This window comes from Anoplophora glabripennis, unplaced genomic scaffold (genome assembly GCF_000390285.2).
Source record: "Anoplophora glabripennis isolate ALB-LARVAE unplaced genomic scaffold, Agla_2.0 scaffold15, whole genome shotgun sequence".
Taxonomy (NCBI): Eukaryota; Metazoa; Arthropoda; class Insecta; order Coleoptera; family Cerambycidae; genus Anoplophora; species Anoplophora glabripennis.
Window position 1 is genome coordinate 2,182,998 of NW_019416279.1, and position 21,163 is coordinate 2,204,160.

At 35.0% G+C, this 21,163-nt stretch overlaps 2 protein-coding genes across 2 annotated transcripts; one reads left to right on the top strand and one right to left on the bottom strand.

Moving 5' to 3' along the window:
• Positions 1–90: 90 nt before the first annotated feature.
• Positions 91–19,914, top strand: LOC108905351 (nuclear protein localization protein 4 homolog). Its single transcript, XM_018708184.2, has 9 exons — positions 91–311; positions 461–703; positions 761–948; positions 1,001–1,262; positions 2,707–2,845; positions 2,910–3,236; positions 3,299–3,459; positions 17,991–18,409; positions 18,776–19,914. The coding sequence occupies exons 1-9, from the start codon at positions 291–293 to the stop codon at positions 18,924–18,926; spliced, it is 1,911 nt and encodes a 636-aa protein (XP_018563700.1). The 5' UTR covers positions 91–290; the 3' UTR covers positions 18,927–19,914.
• LOC108905362 (E3 ubiquitin-protein ligase TRIM17) lies at positions 11,422–16,234 on the bottom strand. Its single transcript, XM_018708195.1, has 2 exons — positions 15,975–16,234; positions 11,422–14,844 (listed from the first exon to the last, which is right to left on the bottom strand). The coding sequence occupies exon 2, from the start codon at positions 14,840–14,842 to the stop codon at positions 13,211–13,213; it is 1,632 nt and encodes a 543-aa protein (XP_018563711.1). The 5' UTR covers positions 14,843–14,844; positions 15,975–16,234; the 3' UTR covers positions 11,422–13,210.
• Positions 19,915–21,163: the final 1,249 nt, after the last annotated feature.

The window sequence follows — 21,163 nt, forward strand, 5'->3', positions numbered from 1 at the left end:
TTGCCAAGTTGCAAATCATGCTGATGGTAGGCTGGCATAATGCATAATATATTCCCGAGTGCATACTCTTCCTATTATTCTCGAAGCATCTGGTAGTTTAATAGATTATGAATCATTTTTATTTTTAGCAAGATTGAAATTATGAAAAATGATTTATAGCAAAGAAAATGTTTTGAATGTATGGTGATTTTCGCTTTTAGAGTTTCTTCTAAGGCCAACCTGCAATTTTGACACTTCACTTCAAATTGTACTGACGAAGCTATAAAAATATACATGGGGAGTATTTCACTATGTCCAAAGAAAAAGCAATAGTAAGATTTTTTACGTTATTTTATGTTTAATAATTATATTCTTTTATAGAACCTCTAAGTTAACACTTTTGTGGAATTTTCCAACCTAACCTCAATTTTTGAAATATCTTTGTGGCAATGACAAAGGCTTATTTTTAAATGATTTTCAGTTATTGAGAGTACAATCTCCTGAAGGCACCAAAAGAATTGAAGTTAGCGCGTCTGCTTCAACATGCCAGCTTTTTGAAACCATACATGATGTTTTCGATTTGAACAGCTTCGCTTTCACACTGTATAAAGAGAAGAACAAGAAAAATGAAATTGCCAGCAGTAAATCAAAGACTGTACGTTCTCTGGGTCTGCGACATGGAGATATGATATATCTAGCTCCTGTAAATGGAGCGGTTCTATTCGTAAGTATAAGAAACATATACAGATCGTAGTTTGCTATTAATTTGGTAATTTTTTAGACTAATAACACCCCATCTGGGGAGCCAATTGATGAATCGGCACCATCTACTAGCTCTGTGGTTGCCGTTTCAAGACCTGCTAGTACTAGTGCGTATATTAGACCAAATACTAACATAAAGGAAGATGAGGTGGATCTACAGTTATACAAAATGGATGGAAAGATTGAGAGACAAAGTGACGAAAAACTGTAAGTTGAAAATGAATTTATTTACCAGAAACCTTAATCTCTTTCGTAACAGGTGTCGCCATAACGCCAACTCACGCTGTGTTCACTGTTCACCGCTGGAGCCCTTCGACGAAGCTTACCTGCGTGAACATAATATAAAACATTTATCTTTCCACTCTTATTTGCACAAGATGATGTCCGGCGTGGATCGCGGTAAATTCTTAGCTTTGGAGGACATCTCTTGCCGCATTAAGAACGGTTGCAAGGACCATCCTCCATGGCCAAAGGGCATCTGCTCCAAGTGCCAACCCAACGCCATCACGCTCAATATGCAGGTAAGGGAAACGATTGAAATTTTTACAGTCTATATTTTGTCAACCATAGTTTGTTTGTGTATTTATTCCGTTTATGCAAGTTATACAATTTTTTAATGGAGAATATTTTTTTAAAACATTGCATTTTGCTATTTGGTATGAGTGATTGTCACAAGAAAACTTTATTTGTACGAAGGATCGTCAAGTGTTTGTCACATTGAATGAAGCTGGATTAAATTATTAAAACGATAATTTGGAACCTGTTTTATCAGTGCCAGGAAAGCAATAACATGTGTTTGTACTCTCAGAAGCTTCATTCTATCTTCATTTTGTTGTTTCAGTTTCTTTGGTAAGTGTTCTTTTGCCTTGCTCCTTTTTCTTCTCTTTTTTGGCCTCATCCGTCGTGTTATAATCTTTAAACATATGCTTCCTCCATTTTTCAATAATAATTTTGCTCTTCCTGTGTCATTGTCACAGCAGAAATCTCTTCTTTGTATCTACGTTTTTTATTTTTGATAGGAATTTCATGCCAATGCATGCATTTTAAGAGCTGAGATGGTCTTATTTAAATAAATAAAAGGGTTTCTTTTAAATATTACATTCGTCTTCACAATTTCATTATGCAACTGATCGAATTATCACTTTTTTGACCTAATAATAGGCAGTAGTTTGTAAAATCAGTAGATCCGATTTATTTGTGATAAGTTAACAATACAAACATTATGTTTTATTGGAGTTTCAGTAGGTCTTAATATTCGTCGCAATTTTCTCAAATTGTATCATAAACATTGTTTTTCTTTAACCTTTCTTTGGTAATTATTAGATATATATCACCACTGGACAAGCTAGTGTTATCTTAATCAATTGTAGCTTTTACTCATTCGGGAGCTACGGTATGGATTTGTGTCAAATCTCATCTTTCTTGACTGTATACATGTTTTTTCAAACCGAAATTTAACAATGAAGACACACAAACACACTGTGCCGTTACTAAACGTTGAAATAAGTAACTTTATACACACTTACACTTTACAAAATATTTCACTAGACTTTTTTTGTAAAACTAAGCTTATTAAAACAATACTGCATATATTTTATTTCAATTTCAGTAAAACCTACTAAGCACGGATAGTCGTGAAATTACCTTACGTATTACAAACACCTAAACTAATAAACAAACTAAAATAAGTGAAATAAAATGAAGCAGTGACATATTTGGCTATTCTTCTTTCACCGAATTAACGTTGCCCGATTGTTTTTTGCCATCTCTAGCGCCCTGTTGTCATATCACATCAGGTAGATTGACATTATGTAGTTCACCTAAAGCATGCTAATATGAGAGGTCGTTGACATTGAGATTCACGAACTGAACACAGTGCATTAAAAACAATAAATGATTTAAAAATCCCCAATATTAAAGAAAGTGTATTTAATCTGACGATTCCACCTTGCACTTGTTTCGCAGGCGTACAGACACGTGGATAACGTCGCTTTCGAAAACACCAACTTGGTGGAGCGTTTTCTGAATTATTGGCGCGTCACCGGACATCAAAGAATCGGATTCCTTTACGGGACTTACGAAATTCATGCGGATGTGCCATTAGGTATGAACCAACAGCGCCATTCGGAAAAACGAACCGAACTTAAAATTGAACCTAAAACTTTCAGGTACAAGAGCGAACGTGGTGGCGATCTATGAACCGCCGCAGGAGAGCTCTCGCGACTCGGTTCGCCTGCTACCCGACGAAAAGGAGGAGGTCGTGGAGCAAATAGCGACTTCCCTGGGTCTTAGACGCGTGGGATGGATCTTCACCGATCTCTTAGCCAAGGACGTGCAAAAGGGCACCGTCAAGCACACCAGGAACATCGAGAGCCACTTCTTGTCAGCCCAGGAGTGCATCATGGCCGGTCACTATCAGAACCTACATCCCAACGCTTGCCGATACGCCTCCAAGGGCTATTTCGGCTCTAAGTTTGTCACCGTTTGCGTCACAGGTCCGTTTTATGAGCGACAAGGCGGTGCGTGTTGCTAACGTAAATTTTTTGGACCGTTTCAGGCGACAAAACTAATCAGGTTCACATGGAGGGCTATCAAGTGTCGAATCAGTGCATGGCGTTGGTGAGGGACAACTGCCTGTTGCCGACGAAAGATTGCCCAGAGCTGGGGTACGTTCGTGAGTCTTCCGACAAGCAGTACGTTCCCGATGTCTACTATAAGGTGAGTCACTCTTTTTTTAATTGTTTGATGAACGAAATTTTCAAGGGAATAACAAAAAATAAAAATTAGGAGGCGGATTTAAATATTCAAGGGAAATTCATTTGTTTTTGTTAATCAAGCTTGATTCTACTTCTTCTTCTAAAAATTGTTCTGTACTCAGGGATTATATTATCAATTTCTTATTCTTCTTCTAAAAGTAGCTATGTGTCTTAATTTCTACATTTTGTTGTTCTCACTGTCTATAATATTCATATTAGAAATGGAAAGCTGGACATTTTTCCTAAATTTCCGCTTATATCCTTCATAGCCATTTACAAAGACATTGACTAACAAAAACAAATATTTAACAAGGGATTAACAATGGATTAACTATAGGTTATTCAAGTGTGAAACATAAACTAATATTATTGTAAAAAAACTTGTGCTTTTACTTCTGCATAGTAAATACAGGTCAAACAAGGTTCCAATGAGTATAAAATAAAGTTTATCTAAATTTTATATTAATATATAATCAGATCATGTCTATAAAATCAGTGAAATTTGGTCTACGACTATGACTATTAGGCTATTGATTATATCCAGAAAACAGAGTTAAAAGGTACTGTGACGTTCAAGCCATTTTATTAGTTAAGGTTTTTAATTGTAGCTCGAGAACGAGTTCATAGGAAAAATTATTTAGAGAATTGAATTTCCCATCGAAATAGCTTATTTAAAAAATTTAAAAGAAAAGTTTTATGCAAAAAAATCGTTAATAAACAATTTGAAAAAAAAATTCGAGTTTTTTTACTTTTTGCCTCTATTTTTTTTTTTTGAGTAAAAATAGGTATAGGCATTGCTTCATAGACAAAAAAGTAGATAAAATTTCCTTCAAAACAAGAGGTTGCAGAGTATTTTTTATGAAAATTTACCGATATATGGCCGTTCAAACTTTGCCAATTTTTCGATTTTCGTCGCGTTTATCCTTACACGTTTTAATTCTCATTTTTTGCAAAAAAGGAAGGAAATAAGACGTTCAAGGATTTTCATCACATGACTTGTTCGAAGAGTAATTAAAAATGAAAAAACTGTGGGGTGCTATTAAATTAGAGGGTTGAAATTGAAGATAGGGGCGAAGAATCACTTTTGCAGTTTTTTAAATATAGCACGAAAACGAAGCAAAATTTCGGTATAGTTCATATGAAAAATTTTGTATAGAACTGAATTTCTCATCGAAATGGCTTATTTAAAATATGTAAAAGGAAAATTTTATGCAAAAAATCGTTAATAAACAATTTTAACGAAAGCAAAAAATATTTTTTGATTTTGTTTTTTAATAAAATAATTTAGTGAAAACTTGAGAATTTAAGTACAATAAAGTTTATTAATAATGTATATACAGTGTGTCCACGGATGGAGTTGACAAGAGGAGAAACTCTTTTGTTTTTGACTTTATCGAAAAATGTCACTCTTTATAAAAAGTTCTGCCCCTTGAAAAAATGAGGCTGTCATACAAACATCTTAGATTAGATATACAGGGTGCTCATAAATTAAAAGAACACAAAAATGCTCAAGCGAGAAGTGCCATTATTTATTATTTTACACATTTTTATAAAACAAATATGTTTATAACCTCAAACAATGCCCTAATACAAATTTTAAAATAAAAAGTGCTTTTTCACCCCTATCTTCAATTTCAACCGTCTAATTTAATAGCACCCGCGGTTTTATAATTTTTAATGACCCTTCGAACAACTCATGTGATGGAAATCCTTGAAGGTCTTATTTCCTTCCTTTTCTGCAAAAAAATGAGAATTAAAACGTATAAGGGTAAACCCGACAAAAATAAAAAAATTGGCTAAGTTTGAGCGACCATATATCAGTCAATTTTCATTCAAAAATATACTTTACAACCTCTTGTTTTGAAGGAAATTTTATCTACTTTTTTTTCTACGAAGCAATGCCTATACCTTTTTTTACTTAAAAAAGTACTACAGGCAAAAAAGTAAAAAAAATCCGAAAATCGAATTTTTTGCATAAAATTTTTCTTTTAAATTTTTTAAATAAGCTATTTCGATGGGAAATTCAATTCTCTAAATAGTTTTTCCTATGAACCAAAGCGAAATTTTGCTTCGTTTTCGAGCTACAATTAAAAAACTGAGAGGGGTGCATTTTCACCCCTATCTCCAATTTCCACCCTCTAATTTAATAGCACTCCGCGGTGTTTTCGTCTAAATTGACCGTTTGAACGATTCATGTAATAAAATATGTGAAAGCAAAAGAAAACGGCTACTATCTGCATATTATTATTGTTGTGAGTTGCATTGTAGGAAGTGACATTGACATATCGCTTTTATCTCCACTTTTCAACTAATCAGTTTGTAAATTGTCACTGCAAATGATAAATTGGATGTAATAACGTTTTAATTAACGTTTTGGTAAAATCTGATCAATAGCCTCAGGTTATGGTTTAATTATCAAATTGGTTGCCTTCTGTATCAGCTTATTTTTCAAATTGTGGCGTAAAACAGTTATGTTTATGCCCTGTTATCAGCTTTAAAGGATGTTTACATTGCCAAGTTGTTTATCCAAAAATGATTGCTGAAAAACAAACATTGTGCATATGTCGATTTTGAATTTTTAACCTTTGCTAGATATACAGGGTGTATCTCTAAATGGAGGTCGGTTTTTTAGGGGTAATCATAATGTGTTCCCCACGAAACTAATCAGAAATAATTTTTTATAAATCAAATAATGGAGTCATGATTAGTTTTTAAACTCCACTGAAACTTTTGTATACACTGTCACCAGGCGGCTCCCAAATTCGGATGTAACTATGTACACTTATCACTGTCTGTTGTTATCTTTTGAACACAACCGTATGAAATTAATGGAGTAGCAGAAAGCGGAACTGCAATGGAAAATAATTTTAACAAAACAGATTACTTTCGCTATGTGTTTTTTTAGTGATCATATTTTTCTTTCAAAATAATGTGGATGAGGTACTTACCAAACATTAAAACTATAGTTTTTGTGTTTTTGGAAAAATTATATTTTTTGCATAATCCAACATTAGTATGTTGAATGTTGATAGACATACGTTACTAATAATTGTAAGTAAAATTAATTTGTTTTAAAATAATTACATTTGCTGTATTATAAAGCGCACATAATAAAAAACAAAAAGATACTGATCAATGGGACTGAAATATTTGCTTTAAGTCATTTTAAGTTTTTAATAAAAAAATCTTTGATTTAAAGCACTGTGTTTAGTTTGTGAATCTCAGTGTCAATGACCTCTCGCTGACAGTGATCTAGTTTAAGTTAACTTCATAATATCAATCTACCTGATGTGATATGATAACAGGGCAGTAGGTGGCCAAAAACTTTAATTGAACGAAAAGGGAATGGCTAAATACATATGTCGTCGTTTAATGTTATTAAATATATTTTAGTTTGCAGTTTACGAGGTGTTCGTTAGTTTTTGTGAGAATTATTAGTTATCAGAGTTTTTTACTTATATCTTGGCACCTATGCATTTTGGAAGAATATTGAAGAGGAAAAAAAGTTTTAGCATTGAATTTTTAACAATATACAGGGAGTTAAAAATGTTTAAATTTATTACCGATGTTGCAAAATTGCAATAATTAATGAAAAAAGGCAAAATAATAAAATCTTTTGGATATTTTTTAAATATTTTAATTGCTCCGAGGGCATTCTGATTTTGGTAAAAAAATTTTTAGTATAATAAAATAACATACCAAATTTCATTAAAATCGGTGCAATAGTTTTCGCAAAATAATTTTTTGAAAAAAGTTTGGAAAAAAATTTTTCGAATTTTCAAAATGTTGCTCAACCTCAAATAAAGCATCTAGATACTTGAAAATTTTTTCACATAGAAAAGACCACCCAACCTTTCAAATGGTGTTTGAAAAATTGAAATAGGTTGATTGGGACAGCCACAGTAATTTTTTAAAGCTAACACTCTTTTTTTTTATTTTTAAACAATTAGATTACATTTATCAATTTGCAATTTAGTTTTTTCAAAAATTATAATTTTTGTGCATGTTTCTTGTAGTTAATAGTAAAATGTTACGAACAGCACTTTTATAAATTAACCATACACTTTCCTTATGTGAAAAACATTTAGGGGGAACATTTTTAAGTTATTATAAGCTTCACTTTAAAAATGGACACTGACAAAGACACATTCTTTGGAGTTTTTCTAATGGATAGGCGGGGGAGCGGGTGGCGAAATAAAACTCGGATTACAGATGCGGAAAGTCATTTATTTGAAATCTAACGTGAGGTGGTAGGTACTCAGTTATCACAAATATTAGTCGGGTAACAAGGCACAAAAACACTGGCTGCTACATTGAGTTCGCGATAAGAAAGGGGTTCTTTAATATATATAAAATGCTTTATACAGATATGACCAACACACATGACATGTTGACGTGGACGAAAAAACGGGAGCCAACGAGACTGGAGGGATCCTTATTCATCAGTTCCAAATTAAACGCGAAACGAATCAATTTTTTGACAAGTATTATTGGCGCAGGGAAAGAATTGGAAGAATTTTAGGAAATATCCTTATCTAATCCTGAACTGATTATAAGTAAAGCAAATAGTACAACTTTGCTATACAACTTTATCTCCGATACTATTTTAAGATTCTCAACAGTATTTTTTCATTGTTAAATAAATATTAGGGTGATTGACACATGAGAAACTTGCAAAACAAATTAAAATATCACTTTCTCTATACATGTTTGTCTCAAATTTAAAATGTATGCTGAAAGTTTTAAAATTTTAGTATGGTCCAGTCTTCCTAGCTTTCCCCATACTGCACCGAACTACCGTGTAATTATCTACTAGCCGCTCGGGTTACATTTAGTGCCGTTCAGACTATACGATACGCTACAAATTGGTCATGTCTGCTTCCACAGTCGAGATCAGAGATAGCATGGAGTGTTTACGAATATATATATTATAAGCTCTATGAGAGGACAACATCGTATTAACTACATTCCGGTTCAACGTACTCCATTTTATATGTGATCTCCCTAAATTTAGACACGTATAACGTTTTTTTTTCTAAAGCTAATGAAATTTACAACGATTCTATCAACTATTACGTTTTTTTTTCTGCACACATAATATGCTTTACATCTATTTATTATCTAGCGATAGAGTAGAATCTAGCTATGGATGGTTCATGATCAAATTATCTGTCACTATAATCTAACGGAAAATGTTACATAACAAGGCGGACAATGTAAGGAACTTAAATGGTTTTATTGGCCTTTTTTTCTATTATTTTGGATTAGTTTATTACTTTAGTTAGTCGTTTTTATTTTTTTAAACTATTTTTAAAGTTACTAAACTTTATGGCCTTGTTTAGAAATGAAGTAGATAACGGGTCACAAAAAATATATAGTCCACAGTACAGGCCCCCCCCTGGAAAGTTGATTACCACATACTTTATAATTCGTGAGGAGCTTCGTTTTGACGAGTCTACCACACATTTCCTTCTTCGACTTTTCTCGATTCTTCCACTTTTCCACTCAAAAAAGTCCAAAAACATGGCAATTTCCCGGTGTCTTGAAAAGTCAACACCACATCTTTTTTTTTTAGCTCAAGTTACTGAAAATTTTGTTGCAAATGCCGATTTAAGTTTGTTCGACAGAAATTCTTCTGACATTGCCAAAATGACAGAGTATTGAAAATCAATTATCACGTAGGTAATTTTTAGTAAAATTAATTGTAAATAATTAATTCAGTCAAAAAGTATTGTTGTCCGACAAATTTCAAGCCGTGTTTTTTCAGTCCGACAGCTGGAAATCAGAATTTTCACGGGTATGATAAATCGATTACCACATATCTAATTTTCATTTTTTCTACTTTTAAATTTATTGTACAAAATAGTGATATAACTGTCCAACGATTTAATGTCCGCAAATTATTAAAAAATCAATAAATCAATAATCGTGATGAACTTAATTTTTTCACTCCAAAAATTTCATATTTATAAATGGTTATTAATTATTATTATGTAAATTATTATTTGTTTCAAATAAATAATTATATATTTTATGCTTAAAAATTTAAAAGTTATAAACAAATGAAGTTATTTTTGAGACGATTAATAAATACAAAATTCAACGTATTCAAACTATTTTCTCCTATAATACTTTAAAAGTTCCCGCCTCATGTTATTTTCATAAGTAGTAGCAGGTAATTAACTTACATACTATCTTCGTGCATAATGCACTATTTCTAAATAAATTACTATTATACTTGATATAAAAATCGTTTTTTCATTTTCAAGTCTTCATTCGCGTTTATTTTTCTTTACAAAAATTTTCTTATTTTTCTAAAACAAAATCCCAAAACTTTTGTGCATAATTTTTTTACACCATGCATACTTTTTCAAATCGTTTAATTCTTTTCTCGATATTTATTTGGATAAATTAGGCATAAGAGATTTACAATTATAAGAATAAAACGAAAAAATATATTTATTAGAAATTATAAATACGTGCACATTTTTTATGAAATTTTTTTCATCTTCTTTTGTCGGACTGACGGTTTGCGGATATATTTTTGTCGGACGGACATTACAATCTTTGCTTATAAAAAACACTTTTCTATCGTGTGTTATTTTTGTCCGACATGTGGTAATCGATTTATCATGCCCCGTGAAAATTCCGATTTCCAGCTGTCGGACTGAAAAAACGCGGCTTGAAATTTATCGGACAATACTTTTTGACTGAATTAATTATTTACAATTAATTTTACTAAAAATTACCTATGTGGTAATTGATTTTCAATACCCTGTCATTTTGGCATGTTTCGGCCGGTAGACACGTCAATGTCGGAAGAATTTCTGTCGGACAAATTTAAATTGGCATTTGCAATAAAATTTCCAGTAACTTAAGCTTCCGAGTGGAAAAGCGGAGGAATCGAGAAAAGTCGCAGAGGAAACGTGTGGTAGACTTGTCAAAACGAAGCTCCTCACGAGTTACAAAGTATGTGGTAATCAACTTTCCAGGGGGGGCCTGTGTTGTGGACTAATATATGTCCACCTTGTAGAAAATGGACAAATTAAACGAAAAGTGGAACTATTTTGATAAGAAAACATCTTAATTATTGTCTATTGCAGTGTCATGCACATCCTTGGCTGTTAACGAGCCAAACACGAACGACTATAACTGAAAACTTGTCACAAAAGTATGTGGATGATTACGATATTGCACGGGCAACCCATGCCTCCTTATCTATTAAATAGCACATGAAAATATACCTCTTTTCGACCGTTTTTTTTACGATATATATTCCCTTGAAAAAACACGTTTATTACACCGATCTACATTTAGACAGTTATGCAAAGGGTTGAATCGCTGATACAGATGTTGTATTATAGGCTCACATTTAGGCTACATTTATCTTGGTACTTATAACTAGATTTTAGTAGCTGATTTTTTTGTCCTGGGTCCTACCTACTTTTTGTACTCTTAGAAAACATCGCCTGAGCAAACTGAAATGGCTTATTTACACCGAGAAAGACAGTTCGCCACACTAAAGTTCCGAAACTAAGGATTAGCCAACTGAACGGCCAGATCCGACACTAATTGACTCTAGGTAAAAGTGTGTTTGGGGCAAATGCAGCTTTACTTTTTTTTCTCAAAACGTCTTTCTCGATGGCTAGGTCTTAAAAATGTCTAGTTGTCTTTTGATATCCGTTTCATAGTCTTAAAGTTTGTGGAATCAGTGCCATGTTTTCCTACACAACCGAAATTATTCTACGTATTATAAGGCACAAAAAAATTCAGCACAGAAAATCAAGACAGAATTGAAAAATGATATGCACCTTTTCTGCTCCATTTTTTTTTTCTCGCTTTAAAATTTTCGTTGTCAGGTTCAACTGAAGGACTGTTAGTTCGACACGTTGGACTGTTAGTAAACGAAATAAATTCAAGAACATAAAAATAAAGTTTTTTATTGTAGTTTCACTAATATAACATTCACAAGTGCTATATTTCAGCTCTTTTTTTTTAGCAAATTTTTATCATTCCGATAATCATGTACCCGATTGAGACTATTAATTGTCTTAGCTAATAATATAAACTTTAATATAGGTTTAACAATGTACCGTTTTACCGTGCTTACAAACTACACACTTTCATGTTACACATTCCATTACAGAAGTTACGACAAAGAATAAACCCTAAAGTAATAAGACTTTGGTTAATTTCTCTTCTACTTGTACGCCAAAACAATCGTCCCGAATAAAATATCCCTAGGTTCTAATGAGGTGTTTAAACGCGTCAAATAATACGATGGAAACCGATCGGTTGTTAAACGTGATTATCATGTTTTAACGTACTGCGTAGAATCCTAGGCTAACATAAAGAGAAAATGCGTTACATTTCCTACGTAATATATTATAAATAAGTGCAACTCTCCAGCATTGCACTGTACAACTAACGCTATAAGGTACATTATGATTTAAAAACAATATATAAATAAGGGGAAGCATCATCAATAAAAAAGTATAAAGACCAACGTATTGGAATAAAGAGACGTTACCGCTGAAACGAAACAATTGTGGAAAAAAAAACACATTCGTAACTCGACTTTTTTGTTTGTTGGAAAAATCGTGTGTTCCCTACCGCTTCGAAAACTCCGATTTTTAAACTCTGATTACCTTTAACACCACGTTCTCGCCCCTTCAAACAAACATAACAAATGACACTTATAAGCTATACAATGTTCCACCATAAGCTAAAAATCGACAACAATAAAAAATATCTATCCTTTTGCTTTTTTACGATATTTATCATACGATATGAAAATATAGTTATTTCGGAATTCGATAGTTTCATTTTAAGCTAAGACGGTTTTTCTTACGTGTTTTCATTTTTTTTTTTTAAATTCATGTACAGACTACGCAGTTTTACCCAAGCTACACATATAAAACATCTAGATATATATTTTTTGTACAGTTATATTTGTTTTCTAGTTGTTTGATTTTTAACATCGATTAGACAAGATCTCTCGCTTCTCTTCTCCTTTCGGACCGGCCCTCCCCCCCAGAAAACCACGTCGGACTCGCACCGTCTCTGAAGTATCTGCCGCTCTACTCGTCTCGAAAACTATTAATTCGCTTTCCGTATTATTCGCCCTAACCTAACGCTGAAGTTCACAAAATTAATAACCTACGCAATGTTGGCGCTGCCGATATGGAAATTTCCTAAATTGATATAAAACATTTCAGGAAACAAGTTTTTTTCTCAAAAACTCGGATAAAAGCAATTTTACCCTTTTCGAAAAAATAAGTGTCGATTCCTACGATGTCGTCATTAAAAAAAAATTGTTGTATCCTCAAATCACAACCTAATAATATTTAAATGAGAAAGAAAATGAATTTCCAATTGAATGGATATAAGCCGCGTACACGATCGAGGCGAAAATTTTAGTTTTTGAAAATCCAACAATTTTTTTAGTTCGCTTTAAGACTGAAATAATTATTGCGTCTCCTTGTCGTCTTTAAATCTAACGCGTGTACAAGGGGTCAAAACAAAAAAAACAGACGTAATTAACAACGTTATATAAATGAAAGCCGTGCTCGAATTGCCGAACATCCCAGGAAACTTCCAAATCGAATTCCGCCGTTAAAACTAAAGTAAATAGCAAGAAAAAATTCCTCGATTCGGACACGTCGAGTAAAAAAGGCGAAAAACGACCGTACCTCGCCCCCCTCACCGTCCGATTACAGTTTCCCGCATTTCACTATCAAGATATTCTTGGTGGGCTTACCAGCGGTGTCGCCGTACGTGCTGATCTTCTCCACCAGTTCCAGCCCCTCCACCACGTGCCCGAATATGCCCGTGAAACCCCGCATCTCCTGCAGGATGATGCGGAACTGCGATCCCACCATGCCGAGGTTGTCGTGTCGCTTCTGGGTCCTGCGCATGCCCACGGTGCCTCGGACCGCCATCAGCTTGGTGTCATCGGGGAGGAAGAAGGAGTCCTCGAATATGGAACGTCCCCCGCGTCCGTTGTTCAGTTCGAAGTCGCCCGTTATCACGCTCTCGCCCTCCCAGCACTGGAATATCTGGCAGCCCTTGTAGCCCATGCCGGCCTCTCCTGTGGTTAGTAAGCCGAAGTTCTTCGCCATTTTGGGGGCCACGTCGGCCCGTACCTCGATCACTATGCGTCCTAGGTGGGCCCCGTTCACTTCGATGTTGAAGTAGTACAGCGGGCACATGTTGGCCGGGTTCCGGATCTGGGGGGAGTGGATGATGTTCTGCATCATCAGGTTGTTCTCCTGGTAAATATTCTTGGGCGCGGGCATCACCAGGTGCTGCGGGGGGTTGTGCGCCAAGTAATTTATAGGAGGAAGGGAGTTGTGGTTGTGGTAGTCCAAGCTGCCGTTCACGTTTTGCTTGGACAACATGTGCCGGGAGTACAGCTGCGACATGCAGTAGTTGGCAAGGAATAGAATCGGGTTCTGCTGCGACGGGGGCAAAACCCGCGAATTTCCGGGGTAGACGGGATCGCCGTTGTGGATGTTACTGAGCGCCTGCTTCAGCAACTGGAAATCGAATATGACACTAGAGTTTCGGATCAGGTCGTCCAGCTGGCATTGCAGGTACATCTCTTGGTAACGTAGCTGGAGACGTTGCTTCTCTACGTTTACGCTCGAATACAAATTATGGACGTCGGATAAGTTCTCCGCCATGGACAGGTTCAGTCGCAGCTTGGCTAGAGTGTCGCGGGTCTCGGTCAGTTCGAAGTGCGAGGCGTTATTCGTCAGGTCGGCCTCGACGTGCGTCTTAAGCGTGACGCAGGCCTCCAGTATCTTAAGCAGGAATTCGCGCTGTTGCATGGCCAGTCTTTGGATCTCAGATAGCATCTTGTTCATGGAGGCCAGGTCGATCTGTAATTCGGCAATTAGTTGGTCCTTGGCCTCATTCTGGGACTTTATCTGGTGAGAGGAGTGGTCGGTGGTGGTGGCGCAGGCCCGGCACACCGGCGAGCAGCAGGTGTGGCACCACAGCGCCAGCGGCATGGCGTGCGTGTGGCAGTTCTCTGATATGACCTTCTGGGCGGGTTTGTCGGGTGCCTTGACACCAAGCTTCAGCTGGGAGAAGTTCTTGGTGAGGCAGAGCACCGGCGCGTATGTCGGCAAGGACTCTGGCCCCAGATCGCCTATCTCGGTCCGTTTCCAGCAGTAGACGCAGTACAACTCCTGGCCCTTATTCAAATTGGTGCGCATGCATTGCAGGCAGAAGTAGTGCTTGCACGAGAGCAGCTTGGGACTCTGGTCCGTCTCGTTGAACTTTTGCTTGCAGTAGCCGCACAGCATTAATTCCTCAAATTCTGGTACTACGGATTCCATTTCTGCAAACGATCATCACATTACCAATTCTGAATTATTGACAACATTAAAAATGCTTCGCAAAAAGAAAAACAAAATTACATTCTTCACATTTTTACAGAAATGCGGTGGATATGTTTTCTAGATGCATTTGAGCTTAAAAGTTCAAAAAAAAAAAATGTTAAATATTGCATTAAAAACTTATTTTTTATAAAATTTAGGCTAATTACATAATTCAGTTTCAATTAATTAAGTGCAAAATTTTAAAATTAATGATCATGTAAGCATCACAATGTATGTAAAAGACCTTGGATTTTGGTCAAGATTTTTCACTCAGGTATTCGCTTAAGTGAAATTGCCAATTACCACCTATTTTTGGCACATTAGTCGTTTTCCTAAATGAAAATCCGAGTTTAACTCCCTAAAAAGTGGTAAAAGCAAGCCTAAATTTATCTCTAAACGAATTTTCCTCTGATTTATACCCGACCCAAAGATAATATTTACATTACAGAGCCATTAAAATATTATTTGCCAGTCTCTATTTAATCTGTTTCCTTTCCGATTAACCGCCGCTGATTTTTTCATTGGCTTTGTTGTATTAGAGAGCGAAGTATATATTTTAACGTAAAAAAAAAAAAATGACAAAAGTCGGCATAAGAAATTGCATACTTTCACTAATTAACTTTACTGAGCTCTGTGTGCCAGGTTTACTTAACAAGCATTTTTCAGTCAGGTATCAGTGAGGTGATAAAAATATAGATATGATGGGGAAAATTACACTTTTTTAAAAGTAATTAGGAACGTTAATTCGGGTTAGAGAGATAGCAAAAGTTTGTTTGTTGGAGGACGCAAACACAAGCCCATATTTACATCCTGCGATTGATCGATCATACTATTTTTAAAATATAACTAATTTGCCGTAGGCTTCAGTAGGTGGAATTCCAGGTTTATTGCCAGACAGCCAGCACTAGCACGTAGTGCCGTTCGCGCCAAAGTGGCCGTTCGAAAAAATCGACAATCGACAAGTGGCTTTTGCGTCGTGCCAGGGAACGTCAAACACACAACCACCTAAATTAACGAGATGTATGTTTTGGCCAATTCCGGGGCGTTAGATACGGATGTTGGCTAATGTAAATACATGAACTTGGCTTACCGTTTATATTTTACGATGTGTAACACAGCCTTTAAGTAAATCCGATTAGACGATACGGTTTTTGGTCGTTTATTAAAAACTCGAGTTTCGGCAACGGGTTTCTTCGCGATTTTGTACTATTTGCGTTTTTACGGTACGGCAGACGATATATTTACTATGCGATTTTAATATTACATAATTATTTTATGCCGAGAAAATCGGCAAATTTACGAAAAAACTTAAAATTATTGTGGCCGCTTCACGATGTGCCACATCATGTTGACGACTGACATTCCCGTTAAGTTTGCGGCGATGCGCCCGTGTTTGACCTTGAATCCGATGGTGCGTCTCACTTCGCACCGTTACGATCGCGGCGCCAAATTCAAATCAAGATCGATACCGTTATGCTACACCATAACGTCTGAAACCCGTATAAGTTACAAAAAACGTGTAGTAATACAGCATGAGGAACCAATATGGAAGAATTAAAACAGTTAAAATTAATTATTTTACTAATGTGACAAATTCGTTTTGAAAATTAAATTATATATACTTCTAAAGTATGAGGATACGATTTTAAAGTTGCATTTTCCCAGATATTTGATACTGCGTAGGCGTTGGATGCAATGCAATAAATGGGACTTAGAAAATATAATATCAGATAAGTCTGATTTACAGTACGGTATATAATGCTTTTTTTAATGATGCTTCATGGTATAGGTATTTATTTTTAGGGATTCGGTCATCATCGAAATTTTTGTAGTCCGTTGAGACTATGCTCTTGATTTTTTTGTTTACTATTTTTGGGAAGGAAAATGGTTGAGAATCATTTAACATCTATCGATATAGTAGTTATTCTTAGTAATTGTTTCAAATTATAGAGCGGTCTGAAATAGACTAATTAGGAATTACTGTGAAACAAATTAATAATATTGTACGTTGTGGTGTGGATGCTGAAGTTATAAAAATTGTTTTATTAAAAAATTGCAACTTCCGTATTGTAGTCGATTGTAGACCTGTATATATATTATTTTTATTTTTTTTTCTATGTTACATAATAAGAATTATAATATCTGTTTTTCAAATAACTGTATATTATTTAAACAATGATGTAAATGTTTTAAAATGATAAAATATAGACCATATGACGCCAAAATTACATCTAGTGATTTTCTTTGTGGCCACGCCAATAGCAATACCAACCTAACGCTAGCGGCAAATTTAAAATTTCTCCGTACTACGTCTAAAGTAGTAGGCAATTCTCAACATGTTGACCGTATGGAAAATGTATTTCCATAGGTGTATCATTTTAGAAGGTTCCAAAATTTGTTAAATACCTATCGTACATTTTATTTAAAAAATTGTAAAGTATGTCAAGGTCATTTTAAATATAAAATTGAGAATATTGATCTTTTATATTTTAAACAAGAATTTAAAATAAATAGATGTCGATTTTGGTAATAGGTAACTAGTTATTCTTACTAATCTACACTCACTTTGGTAGATCCAAATAGTCAATGGGCAGACAAGTTATACTAATGTGTGTAAAATGTACACTTATTTTCTTTTTTTAATATTGAGATATGGATTTAGATATAGCCAAAATAGTCTCTGCAAAAAGTGAATTTCACAAAATCGATAAAACTACTAAATGTACAAACATCACTTATAAGAGTTGGTCCCAATTTAAGGGTTATTATTTCATGCCACATAGGTTTTTTATATTCGTCCAGGTTAGTTCAATGGAGTTCATCTCGTAGTGGTTTAATGGCAATTAAAGAAGTTTATATTATATGTGGCGATTTCTTTTTATGCAATCAATAATTTCTCCTTTTTTCATGCATATGTTAACAATTTTTCTTTTTGTCATTATGGCAGGACGCATTATCCACTGCAATCGCTGCAACGTGTGAGGCAAAATAAATGTAAACCATTTCTCAATCTCAAGATAATACATTTTCTTTTAGGATCTGCTATACTATTATTTTTCCAAAGTACTTTCTCTGCGATACTACAATTTCATCCTTTTATTTGCAGGAAAAAGACAGTTATGGTAATGAAGTATCCCGCCTGGCAAGGCCTCTCCCGGTGGAATACCTCCTGGTGGACGTGCCGGCCTCCACGCCTGTCACCCCGCAATACACCTTCAACAGCGACCCATCCAAGCAGCCGTTCCCAGTTGAGAACCGCATGGTGGACGGCCACATCCAGGATTTCAACGCCCTGTCTACCTACCTATCACAGTTCGCCTTTAATGAATTCTTTACCGCGATCAACGACTTCCATCTTATCCTCTACATAGCCACAATGGACATGCTGCCGATGCGGGAATTCATGGGACCCTTACTGGAGGCCTTAAAGAACAAGAACAGGGAGGCGGCTAACGAATGGTCCAGGTCGGAGCACTGGGCGACCGTGGAGCAGCTGATCGCGGCGAGTTCTCCGCCACCGTCAAGGTATGTTTTATGGTGCAGTGAGATCATGAACTCCAATGTTTTTTTCACACTCAAGTCGGTTTGAAATCTCAAAAACTCGTTTCAAAAGAAAAATTATTTTTAAATTACACCCAGTTCTGAGTTCTGACACAAATCTACGAAATTTGTAAGAAAGTTGAAATAATTTAAACCAAAATTTGTACCTCCCTCCATTTTTTTTTTCACTACCAATTTTGTATCTATTACTAAACGTTTACCACCTTGTTTCGGAAAGAGGTTAGAGATTTGACATTGATGGTAGGAATTGAGGTTATAAAATTTGACAATCTACGTTCATGGATGACTAAAAAAATTCCGACTATGATTTCAACTTCAATTGTCCCGCAGGCCTGGCAGCGTGGCCTCGGGCAGCATTACCGCTTCCACGGGAACACCCAGCGGACCAAAATGGACGTGCCCGTTTTGCACCTACCTGAACAACGCCGACGTCCAGAACTGCGAGATGTGCAACCTGCCCAGGTCCAGCAGGCCACACTAAGGTATTTATCTAGCCTTAGCTCTTAAGGTGCGTACCCGTGTATATTTATTTCGATTCCAAGGATTCTGCGCGACGGGTACTTGTTATGTTCTCGCACAAAGTCGGAGTATCGAAGGGGTTCGTTCAATTGTCTTTTAAGTGATTTATTAACCGATCATCAAATTACGAATTGAAAAAGGAAACTCGCCCTATTTTTTTACATTAATACCAGTTTTTAGGTTAGGAACTCAGGATAGGAAATATTAATGTCTTTTAGTTTAGTTTTCATTAATTCCTTAATAGAATTAATACAGTTATTTGAATATTATGGATAAGTTGTTTCCTGAGGTAGCTTATAAATATTGGTTATTCTGGGCCCAGAATAGGTCCTCGGGGTACCTCTTGGTTAGAATGTATCGGGTTCAGAGTTTCTTTGAAAGCATTTTAGAAATATTAGAATTATTGGCTGAAATTATTAACTTATCAAAGGAAACAGCAAACTGGCTAAAATCAACTGTCACGTTTATGATTTTAGCTTTTAACGAATGAAACTTGTAGATTGTAAATACGTTAGAATGTTCGTTTGCGTAGCAGTTAATAGATAGTCCTAGTAGATTTACAGAGTAACTTTGTTTCCTTATTGTTCTGAATCTGATTTACAGACCTTTTCCAGAGTAGCACGATGAGGAGAGGCGGTAAAATGTTTGTGATTAAACAGAAAATAAACTAAACTGTAATAGTTTCCTTCTTTTTTTTAATATATAAAACTGCTTAAGTTTCCCCATAAATGTCGCATCGATTAAAATTTTTGAAAAGGACTTCATGGAGTTTCAGCATCTCTAAGACGAGCGATATTTTTCTAAATTGTTGTTACGAGTTTTTGCGTTAACGGTAAATTTCAGATTGTACTGTAAATAGTATGTCAGTTTAATTTAATTTGTGTTGATTAAGTTGTGTTTTATTTAACTTATAGTGTATGGTGAAATGAATAAAAAAAATGTTAAAATGGGCCGTGCGATTGTTTCTCCCCTACCGCGGGTCGCTGGTTATAAATGTCGCTCCCCCTTGACTAAACTTATAATGTTTTAAAAGTTGTAGTTTCTCTAATCTTAAAAATAAGAGAATTAAGCTAGGGTGATATTTAAAACCAATAACCTGGTACATCTCCCAAAAAATACATACAAGGTGTTTCTTAAAAGTATGCCATATGTTCAGGGGCTTGTAGATCAAAAAATAAAATGATTGCTTTCCATATGTCATCATGATGCAACACAATTTATAGATTTATAGATACATCTAATTCACATATGGTTCTATTTTACTCAAGAAAGTACTACTGAAAATGCACCATTTTCGAAAAAAAATGCAATTGTGGTAATTACCATCAATAAAAACGGAGTTCTTTGGAAGTTATCTAAAATAAGGAAAGACTTGATTCCTCAGGTCTTTGTAGCAAGAACACTTCATATATATATTCTAAAATATTTGATTTGTGATATGAAGTTGAAAATTTTAATTTTGTGATATATACCTGATAAACACTGATTTTCTTATCTAAAATTTCGTGCCACCATGAGGCGTAACGTGCAAAAATTTAGAAAACAAATTTTACTCATTTAATACTGGCAAAAAGTCTCGGTATTTTTTCGTTTCAGACTTAATTTCAAAAAAAAAACATGGTTTTGGGTTGTTTGCACCATTAGTACTTAAATTTTAAGTTATGCTTAAACTTCATTGCTTTGCAGTCAAAAAAAATACAGTAAAAACTTAAATAAAAGGGACACTCTAATAATAGGTTACAAAGCAGTTCCTGAAACTTATAAAAAGAGTTAATTTGCAACTTAAGCACAGCTAAATTTAAGTACTGCTGGTGCAAGTCGGGCCCTAATTAGGTCAGGCACATAAAAGAATTATGAGTGAGATATAACCTATAAAGTATATGTCATATCTTCGCTCCCCAACGCCTACTGGCAGAAAGCATTGCTTTGTGTCTACTGGAACAGTGACCTACTAATATGGAAGTATAATTAGTGTCACATTGGGTGAAATAAATGTTTTTTAACCAATAAATAATTTATAGGATTGGAATTTCAAGTGAAGTTGTGTAAATAATAAATTTACGTTTAGTTAATCAAACCTGCAACAGGGTTTATCTCAACTTCAACAGAATGTAGTATAAAAAAAAATCTACATTTAGAGAATGACTTTAGTAGTCAATTGCGTTTTTTCGAGAAATATTAACGAGTATCTGTTTCTTG